Genomic DNA, 12,070 nt, shown 5'->3' on the forward strand with positions numbered 1-12,070 from the left:
ACCTTTGAGCACCACATACAAAAATTAATCTGAAATGGATCATATAGTAAAACTATAAAACTACTAAAAGAAAATATAAAAGAAACTCTTTGTAACCTTGAGACAGGCAGCGATTTCTTAGGCAGGACAGAAGAAACACAAATCATAAAAGAAAAAAAAACTTGCCAGGTTGGACTTTATCACTACCAAAGTTCTTTGGAAGATACTATTTAGAAAATGAAAAGGCATGCCACAGACGTGGAGCAAATATGTACGAAGAGTTCATATCCAGGAGATGTAATGAACTCTGACATCTCAGTAATAAAATGACAACCAAGTTTTAAAGCAGGCCACATACTCTGACAGATACTTCACGAAGGAAAATATACGAATGGTCAGTAAATGCAGGAAAGTGCAAATTAAAACCACAGTGAGATATGAACACACCCCCAGCAGAATGACTGAACTTCGAGACTGACAATAGCAAATAGAGATGAGGAACTGAAATTCTCATAATATTGTCGGTGGGAAAACCAGTTTGTCAGTTTCTTAAAGGGGTAAACCTATACTTACTGTATGACCCAGCTCTACTCCTCAGTATACATCTGTTACGGTCTGAATTGTGTCCCCACCCACCCATCCAAATTCATATGCTGAAGCTCTGACCCTTGCTCATACCTCAGAATGTCACTGTAATGTAAAGATGGGGCCTTAAAAGAGATGAAGAAGTTAACATGAGGCCATCAAAATGTGCGTAGATCCTAATCTGGTATGGCTGCTGTCCTTGTAAGAGGAGGAAATTTGGGCACAGAGAGACATCAGGGATGTGCACACAGAGGGAATACCACTTGAGGACATCAAGAAGGTGGTCATCTGCAAGCCAGAGAGAGAGGCATCAGAGGAAACCAAAGCTGTCCACATCTTGAATTTGGACTTTTAGCCTTCAGAACTGTGAGAAATAATTTCTGTTCGTTAAGCCACCCAGTCTGTGGTATTGTGCTGTGGCAACCCCAGCAAACTAATACAATAGCCAAGAGAAGTGAAAACCTGTATCTACATAGAATTGTAGGTGAATGTCTTTAAGAAGCTTTATTCATAATTGCTAAGAAATGGAAGTCATTCAAGTGTTCATCACCTGATGAATGGCTGTCTGAATTGTGATCTGTCCATCCTATTGGGAATGCTACTCTTCAATAAAAAGAAGTGAACAGGCACCAACATAGTTCAGGGACAAAAGAGCATACACTATCTGATTCCATGTATGTGAAATGTTAGAAAACTCAGATTCAGTCTGTAGTGACAGAAAGCTGATCAGTGGTGGGCTTGGGATGGGGACAGATTAAATAGGAAAGGGTACAAGAAACCTTTCGGGGTAATGGAATGTTCTGTATCTCAAGTGTGGTATGACTACACAGGGGAATACATGGGTCAAAACTCATGAAACTGTACAGTGATAAGAATGCATTTTCTTGTATGTCAATTAGACCTCACTAATTTTTTTGGTTTGTTTAAATGTGTCCTCGGTTGTGAAAAGGCTTGGAAGCCCTGCCCTGGGTGCATTTAAAGACAGGTGAGCAGCTCAGAGTGGTCTCTGGGCAGGTAACCAAAGCTCTTTGTCATCACAGGAGGTACGAGGAGACCAGCGAGAACGAAGCAGCAGAGGAGGAAGAGGAGGAGGGAGAGGAGGATGTTTTCGCTGAGAAAGCCTTGCCGCATAGGGATGAGTGCCCAGCATTAAAGGTAGGCAGAGCCAGGGAGGCAGGAAGGGCTGTCTTGGAGAAATAGCTCTCAGCGCTTGAGTCTAGGCATTCTGAAAATGCTCCTCCATCATCAGAGGACAGGCACTCAGGACAGGGTGACCTGCAGAAGGTTGCAGAGGAGTGTCCTGCCTGTATTTGGGGTCATCTCTGACAGTGAACCACAGGAGGCTGGCTCTCCCCTCATCTCTCCTGCCCTCCACAGCTCCCCTGTTTCTCTGGACTGACCTGAAGCTTGGCAGCCAGATGAGTCTGGGTTCAGATGCTGGCTCTGCTACCCTCTTGCTGTGTAGTCTTAGGCAGGTGCCTTCATCCCTCTCCAGCCTTCATTTGCTCATCTCTAAAATGGAGACCATAATACTGACCTTGCAGACCAGCTCTGAGGTTTCAGAAGAATGTATTTCTTCATTTGGATCTGCCCAAAGTACACTAGGAAAAAGGAGTCCAGTCAGTTTCCCCTCACCACCTCCTTCCCTGCTGCACTTAGGGTTACACACTATAACCAGCTTCACTCTTTTCCACCGGCAGGAAATAGAGCACCCCATGGTGTGCAGGCAGGGGTGGAGCTGCAAGTTGTGCACTGCACAAAGGTACCTGGCCAAGAGGGGCTGGAGAAGAACTTAGGGCTGCCTTCCAACGGCTCCCCACCAAGAGGCCATAATTTCTCCAGCCAAAGCAGGCACCTTTTTCAAAATTCTAGAAAGCACTGTTTTGGCTAACAGGACCCTGCATTTAGATGTTGTCATTTGTCTTTTGCCAGTAACTATGAAAGGATGGTAGAAAACCTGAACGCTGAGTTTAAAATTGGAGATTTGCAGGTTGCCTCCAAAATTCCAGGAAAGCACTTGGCTGCAGCAGGGGAGGCCTTGGATGTGGCTTTGTCAAAATGTGGTTGGCATATAAGTCCTGAGGGTATGAAGTTGAGGACATCCATCCATATACTGCTCACGTGAGCTTGTTTGGGGACTGAATGTGCTCCAGCCCACAGGAGTCATGGAGGAATAGGGGCCAGCACTTGGGGCCTTGGACACTGTCCTCGCTGGCAGGGCCAGGGCCTAGGAAGCCCCCAACTATGTCTGTGGGCCAAAGTCCACATGACAGGAATGGGGAGTGGCTGGGGAGTCAGCCCCACGAGTCTTGGGCTGGGTGGCCTATACACTGTGGATACAAGTGGCCTCAAAGCTCTGACTTCTTCTTCAGGTGGACAAAGAGACCAACACAGAGACCCCGGCCCCATCTCCCACAGTGGTGCGGCCCAAGGACCGACGGGTGGGCACACCATCCCCAGGGCCGTTTCTTCGAGGGAGCACCATTATCCGCTCTAAGACCTTCTCCCCAGGACCCCAAAGCCAGTATGTGTGCCGGGTAAGCAAATGTGTGGTACTGCCCTCCTCCCAGAGTACCTGCTTCCCATAGAGTGGTGAGTGTTTTCAGCCTCACAGAGTTCTAGGTGCAAGTTCTGGTTACCCTCACTTTGTCAGGTATCCTCAGGCAAGTTAATGCCTCACCTCATGTGGAATTAATAGACTGACTTCAAAGGATTGTTTTAGGGACTGCATTAGAGAAAGTGTAGGAAAAGCTTGGTAACCAGTACATGGCCAATTTTTAATAATTCCAACCAACTTTTCCCTCCTTGTTTACATCCTGCCCTTCCCTTCTACACGACCGCTTGCTGAGGTCAGACTGACCCCTCACCATCCCTGAGCTGTCATTTCTTCCCCACTCCCATGGCGATCCAGTGTGCAGCCCGAGGTTGCAAAAAGGCAACATGCCCGTACCATTTAGTCACAAGTTTGGTTTTAATTGAACCTGTTGCCAACACTGAAAACTCAGGGAAGGCAATTAAAAATTAAATAAAAATGAAGACATTTAACATAAAATTCTAGTTTCTTTTGAAAAAAAACTGTCTGGCACCAAGGGCCACACATTGTCTCATGGCAACAGCTGGCTGGAGCTAAGCAGTGGGGCAGCTTCCCTTAAATGATTGGAGAAGAGCAGCTTTCAAGTTCCCTCTGGCCACCTGGCCCTCTTTACCTATTTTGGTTGCTAGCCTTCTCCTATAGGCTGCCCTGGAGTTCAGAAATCCTGCAGGAGGCTCTTTCCCTCACGTCTTTACCTGTCTATCTCATTAGTCTGCCCCTTGTAGGCCAGCCTCCGTCTTTCATCCTGTAAGTGAAGGGTTTGAGTGCTTACCACGTCTCAGGGGTTCCCAACCTTCCTCAGGGATGGCACAGATAAGACACATGCACACCTTACCTGAGTCCTGGGCTCAGTGGTATGTCAACATCCTTCTTTCCCCTCTGCACAGAGAACCAGCAAACAACTAGAAGCATAAGCAGAACCTTCCTTGTCTAGTGTTCCAGTAAGTCATCACAGAAGGAAAGGCCCATGGAACCCGCCTGCATCAACCTGTCAATTAACCATCTATGTTATTTGGGAAGGGGAGGGGATATTGAGGGGCATTTTCTTCTTCCTTTTCTTTTTTTTTTAAGCTTGTTTATTTATTTTGGGAGAGACAGAGTGTGAATGGGGGAGGGGGAGAGAAAGAAGGAGAATCCCAAGCAGGGTCCGCACTGTCAGCACAAAGCCTGATGTGGGGTTCGAACTCACGAAACTGAGATCGTGACCTGAGCTGAGATCAAGAGCCTGACACTTAACCGATTGAGCCATCCAGGTGCCCCGAGGGATATCTTTGATGTCTGATATTCAGTATCCAAAGCCAGAATTATATTGGAGAAGCTAATTTTTTCATAATATGGCAGTGTAACCAACTTACTAGCTACTTGCCAGTTATTCCCCACGTCCCTCCTAGAAATAACAGAAACCCCTCCCTTCTGTGTCAAGCCTCTAGCTAATCGTTTGAGCTTGTCAGCATCTGCCCATTGGCTGCCTATCTTGAGAAAGGTACAGAGTTTCCTGAAGTCACTGAATGTAAGTTTGATGTTAGGGAATTCCTGAGTCACAGCTGAAGAAGAGAAAAATCCCAACTCATGCTGCAAGTGTGAATAATTTGAAAGATTTAGAAAAGCCCTTAGGGTAGTGGAGAACACCCTCTGGTTTTGGCAAAATTGCTGTTTTTGTGACTGTGCCCTGGAATTCAAACACAAAGTGAAGAATGTCACTTGACAGAAAAATCACACCAGAAGAAATGATTGATTCATTCTTTTTCATCAGAATTCGAACGCAGTTGTAATTTTGTCAAATGGAAGATAGAAGGTAATAACTCTTGTAAAGTGTTTCTCTTTTCCAACTAAAGTCTCAAACTTTTTTCCCCAGTACTTACTAGTAAGATTCTGGTCCCCTGTTTGGATGGACTCCCTTTCACCGGCCCTTTCTCAGGACTGGCATCTTCACATAACAAGGAGTTCTGATCCTATTTATTAAGCATCTATAACACACCTAGCACGACGGTGGGCCCTTCCCATATTTCATTATCTGGACCAGTTTCCAACCCAGCAAGGCTGCAAATTAAGAAATTCCTAGGCAGCATGCATCACATGCAACAGATGGGAAGGGCCTTTCATATGGCAACACCACAGTGGCATAAAGCAGAGAAGCAATTACCATTAATTTTTGTGGAAAACGTTTTTAGCCCTTCCAGACCTAAAAAATAACCTCTCTTAGGCTTTTCTGATGCCTTACGATGCATCCTGCTAAAAGATGCGCAGAATTAACGGAGATGCTCACAGACACAGTTCAAGGCTGTGGCAGCCTGATGCTGAGATGCTCGGTGTGGTCCTGGGGAAGGAGCTCAGAGGTGCCCCTGTCACATTCAGGGCTGCCTCCATGAGGGCTCACTGCAAAAGAAACACTAGGTGTTGTTTTATCTTTTTGCCTTTTTCACGAAAGTAAAAACCCTCCTTCACATGTCTTTCAACTAGTGAAAACAGGCACCAATGTAGGTCTTTTGTAAAAGCAAAGTGGCATAACATGCACTTTCAAAAAGCACGGATGCCAGTATTTTTCCTTTTTGCTTTCTGACTGTCCCACTTCAGCCGCAGGTTGTCTCTTTCTTGTAAAATTTTACTGAAGGCTGCAAAAAGAGGCCAGTGGTACAACATCCTGAATTTTTCCCTATCACTTCCCTGAAAACCCTGATGGCATGAGGTCTGGTGACAACTTAACCCTCTGTTTTGAACCCACAAAATGAATATCACCACACTCCCCACAGGAAATACCGGGGTCTGTGCCCCAGCCTGCCCCCAGTACACAGCCAGCTCCATGTTTTCCAGTCTGGGACTCTGGCACTCTACTTCCTACCATCAAGTCCTGTGCCAATCAGGGTTCTTAATGGCAAACAGTGGAAACACACTGTGAGCAGTATATGCAGGAAAGAATTTCCTGGAAAAGAAACTGAGGCGCTCACATATTCATTGGAAGGTTGTAGAACCAGCCTCAGAAATCAGGCAGGAAGAGGGGCAGGCCAGACCACAGCTAAAATCATCCCACAAAACCAGTCTAGTGAGGATAATACCAGTGCTGCTGCCAGACGTGGCCCAGCTGGTCCCACTCCTGCCACAGGGTTCAATATCGATCCCTCCCCCTGAGAGTCCTGACCCTATAGGAGGCCAGGGAAGCTGTGGTTGCTGCTGCGGGCACCACTGCTCACCAGGAATGGCTTCTCCCTGAGATACTCCCAGAAAGGGCACGCTCATTGAACAAAAGCAAGTGGTCTGGTGAAATCTGAGAGGCACCGTAACAGCATTGGGTCCAGCTAGCCAGATTATGATTCAAAGCCTGGGCAGTTGCATGCAATGGACAGAGCCTAGTCCCATGCCTGCTTCTAGCTGCAAGTAAGACCGGGAAAGCAAGACTCTGGCAAGACTCTGGCGCTTCCAGCTTCCTTAGTGGAAGGTGGGCTTTGTCTCCCACTGTGAGTCAGAAGGTGGGGACTTCCCCACCCATGGAATGGAGTTGCAAATGCTAATAAGCACCATTTCCTTACAAAACAAACATTTCCTGTGTCATCTAATCTCAGCAACAACTCTGCAGGGCAAATCATGTTTACCCCATTTCACAGATGCAGAAACTGAGACTCAGAAAGTCAGAGTACTGTCCTCTGGGTCACACAGCTTATTAGGTACAAATCCAGGGGTCTGACCCTAGAGCCCACAGCCCTTCTGTTACTCAGAGCTACCTCCCAAAGGACTTCCCTTGCCCTCTCCCAGGGTACATAGGAATAGTTTACTTTGCTGGCCTGATGCCACACTTCTGCACACCAAGTGTCCTCTCCTGGGTATCTCCCTTCTTTTGTCATCAGCACAGCCTGTGTCATTTGGTTAGTTGCCCTGGATTGGTCGCCTGCTGAACTTGAAGTCCATGAGCATAGGGACAATGTGTTCCACTCCCTGCAGTTCTCCACCACCCCTGTGTATTTGACACTTGCACAATAACCAGCAGTGTTGTCACATGTGTTGGTTGGCTCATCCTGACCTGATGAAAACAGGCCTTCCAAAATTCTCATTCCTGAACTAGCTGCCCAGAACTGTCAATTATTTCACCTCTTTGTTCCTAGTGTCCCTAACCATTACATGGAAATAATAAAGCAACAGTATTCTCTGCCATGTCTGAGCGTAAATGCAACCAAACATCTTCACATAAGGAAAAATTAAGTCTAAGGACCTAATGTAGTTTTCATCACTCTTTTCTAACATCATCTTTAGTCCCAGAACAACTATGACATAAGGATCAGTTGTCCTGATCAGTGTTTCTAGTTGGTATCACACACATTCCATGAGTGCCACCATTGGCCTGGAGCAGTGTGGGCCAAAGCCCCCTCCTGGTATGAAATCCAGCTAGTCCGTTTGTACAAATCCACCCCAGCCAAGATGGCCCACCCCTCCTTCTCTAGATCCTTTTTATCTCTGAGCCCTCCGTGCATCCTGGGGGCCAGGAGGGGACCCAGCCTTAGAGTCAGATTGACTGAAACTTGAACTCTTGTTCTGATGCTCCCCAGCCATGTGGTTTGTAAAAGTGTCTTAATCTTCCTGGGCCTCAATTCCCTCCATTGGGATTGTTTGAGGATTAAATATAACTGTCCATAAAGCACATGGCATGTATTGTTACTGTTACTCTGTTTCTGATTCTGTAAAGACTGCCTCCTGCAGTAGCTTTTGTCAGTTACATCCCTGGGGTTGCCCGTGTCCGTGTGCGTCTGCACTGCAGGACTATTAATATCATTATCACTAGTACTTATCTGTAACCACAAAAGCAACGACACAAACACTCGGGAGAGGCCTGAGAAGTGAGCAGACAGCTGCCTGCCAGAACAAACAGGCTCTGCGGCATCTGCCTGTGGCCATCCCACCACCTCGGAAATGTGACTTGAGAAAGAAGCCTGTGCCCTGCACATCCTGGGCTGGGCTGCCCTTCCAGCCTCCCTCTCCAGTCCTCCGCTGTCTGGGGCACTCTCAGTAGAAAAGCGTCCTTCCTGATCTCTGGCCATGGAGGGGGAGTGTTAGCCCTCTGGGGAGAGTCCAGATAACTGAGTGATTGAAGGGAATCTGAGGAGGGCAGGAGCTCACAGAGCCAGTCTGCCCGGTCTTATCTCATATTTCATATTTCTCATGTATCTTGACAGCCGCTCCATTTGAGCCATCAAGGTGGGCTCTACAGGTGACAGGGAACAGTGGATGCGAACAGGCCTTGGTGTCGTAGGTCCGGGGGGCATGAGATGTTGGCGTCACACTGTCTGGTGTCAGTCCCACTGTGCTGCCAACCACACGGGAACCCCAACACCCTTCTGGCCCCAGCGTGCCTTCCAGATGTACTCTGGCCCCAATTAACTTCCCAGGACTTTTTTCCTGCAGCTGAACCGAAGTGACAGTGACAGCTCCACGCTGTCCAAGAAGCCACCTTTTGTTCGAAACTCCCTGGAGCGGCGTAGTGTCCGGATGAAGAGGGTAAGACAGTCACCTCAAAGCCGTTTGTGCACCTGCTCCGCCATCATTCCCACCCCTCACGAGCACAACCCCCATGTCTGACCATTTCTTCTCAGCCACCGGTTTGAACAATGTTGCTTTTGCAAGCCTAATGGTGTTTACCAACTGTAAAACCTGTGTAGGCACTGGGGAAGGTTCCAAACTGTAAATGTAACATTATTATGATGACAGATAGGTAAGATTCAGAGTATGGTACTTGGCCTTATCTTCCAGGGTAGAAATCAAAGTCACTAAAGAACTAACCAACTCAAAATCTCACAGTCACTGATGGAAGCCTGCCCCTTGCTGCACTCTGCTCAGCGTGACATCCAGCTGACTGAGCAAAGGTTCTGACAGCCCTCCCTGCTGGCAGAGAAGCCAGACACCTCCAAGCAGCAACCCGGAGCGGGGAGGTGCAAATGGGTTTCTCTCGGTCCGGCTGGAAGAGCACTAGGGAGAGGCCACGAGCTGCCTTTGCAGAGAAGGTCCCACCTTGCCTGATGGAGGCTTGGCTCAGGGATGGGGACCGAGTGGTGTTAGGCAAAGGACTGGCTCCTGGTATGGACTTTGTTACCAGTCAGAGCTGTAGGGGATGCAGACAGCCCTTCCCACTCTGGGCTTTCAGCACAGACTCTACAGCAGCTCTGGTGAGTTTGCAGAACCAGAAGAAGCAGGAGTTAGAATGTCAGAAAGACAAGCAGAGGGTGCAAAGCGAAAAGAACATGCAGGGAGAGAGAGTACCAGCAGCACCAAGCACAGGAAGTTCCTGTGGACCTGCTGCAGACAGAGGAGTCAGGAATAGGACCTTTGTCTATCATCACCGCCCCCCAAGGCTCCAGAAAGAACTAGAGAGCACAGGAGAAAGAAGGCCACAGGGAAGGGCAAAAGTGTTGGCGGCAGGGGCCTGTGGACATGGCTTCAGGTGACAGGGATGGCCCACCGCCCACCTGGGGCCCCCCTCCTCCAGCCCTGTCTGGTGCTGCAGGGTCTCTGGAGCACCAAGAGTCCTCTAAGGAGGTTCCTGGCAGTGCACATTTCCCAGGCCACACTCCCAGACAGTCTCATTCGGTAGCTGGGGTGGGGTCCTGGAAACTGCATTTTGATAAGGCAGGTGTTCCATGATCCACACCTGGAGAAAGGCCTCCATGGAAGCTCCTACCTGCTCCCCCTGTGGTTCCTACAACTCTGTATCAAGACAGGCCTGCACAATTTCCCCCTCTTCACCTCTTTTTCCCTTAGCCAGTGGGAAGACTTCCTGACAGAACCTTTGCTGGATCTGAGCCCACATTTCCTTCAGATCCTAACTCTGTTCTGAGAGGCAGGAGAGTCCTGAGGCTGGGCCAGGGCCCTTGGGTCCTGCAATCCTTCTTCCCCTTGCTGCCTGAGCTCTGTCTCTCTCTGCTTCAGCCTGTCCAGGCAGGTTTCCAAGGCTGGACATCATTCAGAACAAAGCAAAAGAGCCTCATGAGTTACTCTGAGAACTTGAGTCACACAGATCACTCAACTGAATTTCCTGACCCTGCTCCTTTATGAGCACACACTAGATGATGGTCTCCCTCAAAGGGTATTGTAGAACTTGAACTTGTGCACTGAGCTGTTTCACGGTCCCAAAAGTATGCTTGCCAGCCTTAACTGAGGATGGCTCAGCTCTGGCAGTAATGTCTTATGTGCCATCTCTCAGATCAATCTGTTAGTCATTATGTTTGCTTTCTGTTGCATAACACATCGCAGCAAACGTAGCAGCCTAAAACGATACAAATTCAGGATCTCATAGTTTCCACAGGTCAGGAATTCAGGCACAGATAGCCGGATTCTCTGCTCAGCATCTCATCAGGCTAAAATCTAGGTGTTGGCTGACTACATCCTCATCTGGAGTTTGAGTAGGGAAAGATTCACTTCCAGGCTCCCCCGGGACATTGGCAGAATCCCTTGTCTTTTCTTGCTAGATGCAGGAAATGGATGAAAAAGTCATCCTCACGTCCTTGCCATGTGACCCTTTTCACAACACACATTGCTTCTTCAAGGCCGGCAGGAGATCTCTTTCCAGAAAGGGCCCAGTTCGCCTCAGTGGATGAGGTCAGGCCCACCAGGAAAGTCACCCCTTAATCATGGGAGTGCTATCCCATGGTATTCACAGGTGCCCCCAGCCCTGAACTGAAGAGGGGGCATTATACAGGGAGGGCGTGCCTGGGGTAGGGCGTGGTGTTGGTGGTGGGAACCTTGGGGCTGGCTTAGAATTCTGCCTCCCTCAGTCAGCCATTTTTAAATCATTATTGTTTTGTGATAAGAGAAGGAGAAGAAACGGTTGTATTACTGGGGATCTCGTCCATACAGATAACTGTATCTGTATGGGTATAAGAAGAACTCAGCTCAAATTTAGCTGGAGAGTGCAAAGGAGAATTCACTGGCTCATTAGTGGAAAACCCCAGGATGCTGGACCTGCAAGCATGAATTGATCCTTTGTTGAGACAGTGTCCTCAAGCCCCAGTCCCCCTCTCATGGCACTGCTCCCCCCAGATAGCTTAATTCTTTTTTTTAATGTTTATTTATGATTTTTGAGAGACAGTGCAAGGGGAAGAAAGGCGGAGAGAAAGGGGGACAGAGTATCCGAAGCGTGCTCTGTGCTGACTGCAGCGAGTTCGACATGGAGCTCGAACTCACAAACCACGAGATCATGACCTGAGCTGAAGTCAAACACTCAAACAACTGAGCCACCTAGGCACCCCTAGCTTAATTCTTAAAAAGGGTCACACCGTATGGTAGGAAAGATGGCCACGATCAGTTCCAGGTTGATATCTTGTTGGCTTAACAAACTGTGTGTAAAGGATGCTCTTTTTTTCCATGGCTTTTTTTTTTTTTTTTTTTTTTTAAGCAAAAGTGCTGGTACTGGAGGTTATTGGCTAGGCTTAGATAACATACTCACCCCTGAAACAGTCACTGAGGTTCTCACTGCCAAGTTTTGGGTCACATTCCTGTCCCTGGAGTCCCGTATGAACCACCATGTAGGTTGAATGTGAAGTAGGAGTGGATCCCCAAGGGAAGATGAGGGCACTGTTACTGCAAGGGGAAGCAAGTGCTGGACAAGCAGAACCAACACTCATCCGTTACGGGAACATAAAGTTGAGAAGACCTAATGTCTACCCTCAAGGGAGCTCAGACCTGCACTGAGGAAGAAACAACTTCAGAGCAGGATAATGACAAGAATCCAGGAGCCAAGTGTGAATTGGGGCCCTGAGAGCAGGGCAATCGGGCAGTGTGGAGGGTGAGCAGGTGGTTCTGGAGCCACCTGCCTGGGGAAGAATCTCAGCTCTACCTCCCAGCGCCATGCCTGGGACATACAGGTGCTCAACAGATAAGCTGTGGGAGTGGGAGAAATCGACAGGCTCTGGGAGAGGGCGAGCCCCATTTTTGAAG

General features: G+C 48.2%; 1 protein-coding gene across 4 annotated transcripts in view; it reads left to right on the forward strand.

Moving 5' to 3' along the window:
• WWC1 (WW and C2 domain containing 1) overlaps window positions 1–12,070 on the forward strand; it is a 153,996-nt gene that overhangs the window by 137,186 nt on the left and 4,740 nt on the right. For all 4 annotated transcript variants that reach the window (XM_019450242.2, XM_019450243.2, XM_019450245.2 and 1 more), the window contains 3 exons: window positions 1,605–1,719; window positions 2,937–3,101; window positions 8,546–8,638. In XM_019450242.2, the coding sequence (XP_019305787.1) occupies window positions 1,605–1,719; window positions 2,937–3,101; window positions 8,546–8,638 (373 nt within the window). The remainder of the gene's footprint in view (window positions 1–1,604; window positions 1,720–2,936; window positions 3,102–8,545; window positions 8,639–12,070) is intronic.

Source organism: Panthera pardus, unplaced genomic scaffold (assembly GCF_024362965.1).
Source record: "Panthera pardus isolate Hobbes unplaced genomic scaffold, ASM2436296v1 HiC_scaffold_2, whole genome shotgun sequence".
NCBI classification, from domain to species: Eukaryota; Metazoa; Chordata; class Mammalia; order Carnivora; family Felidae; genus Panthera; species Panthera pardus.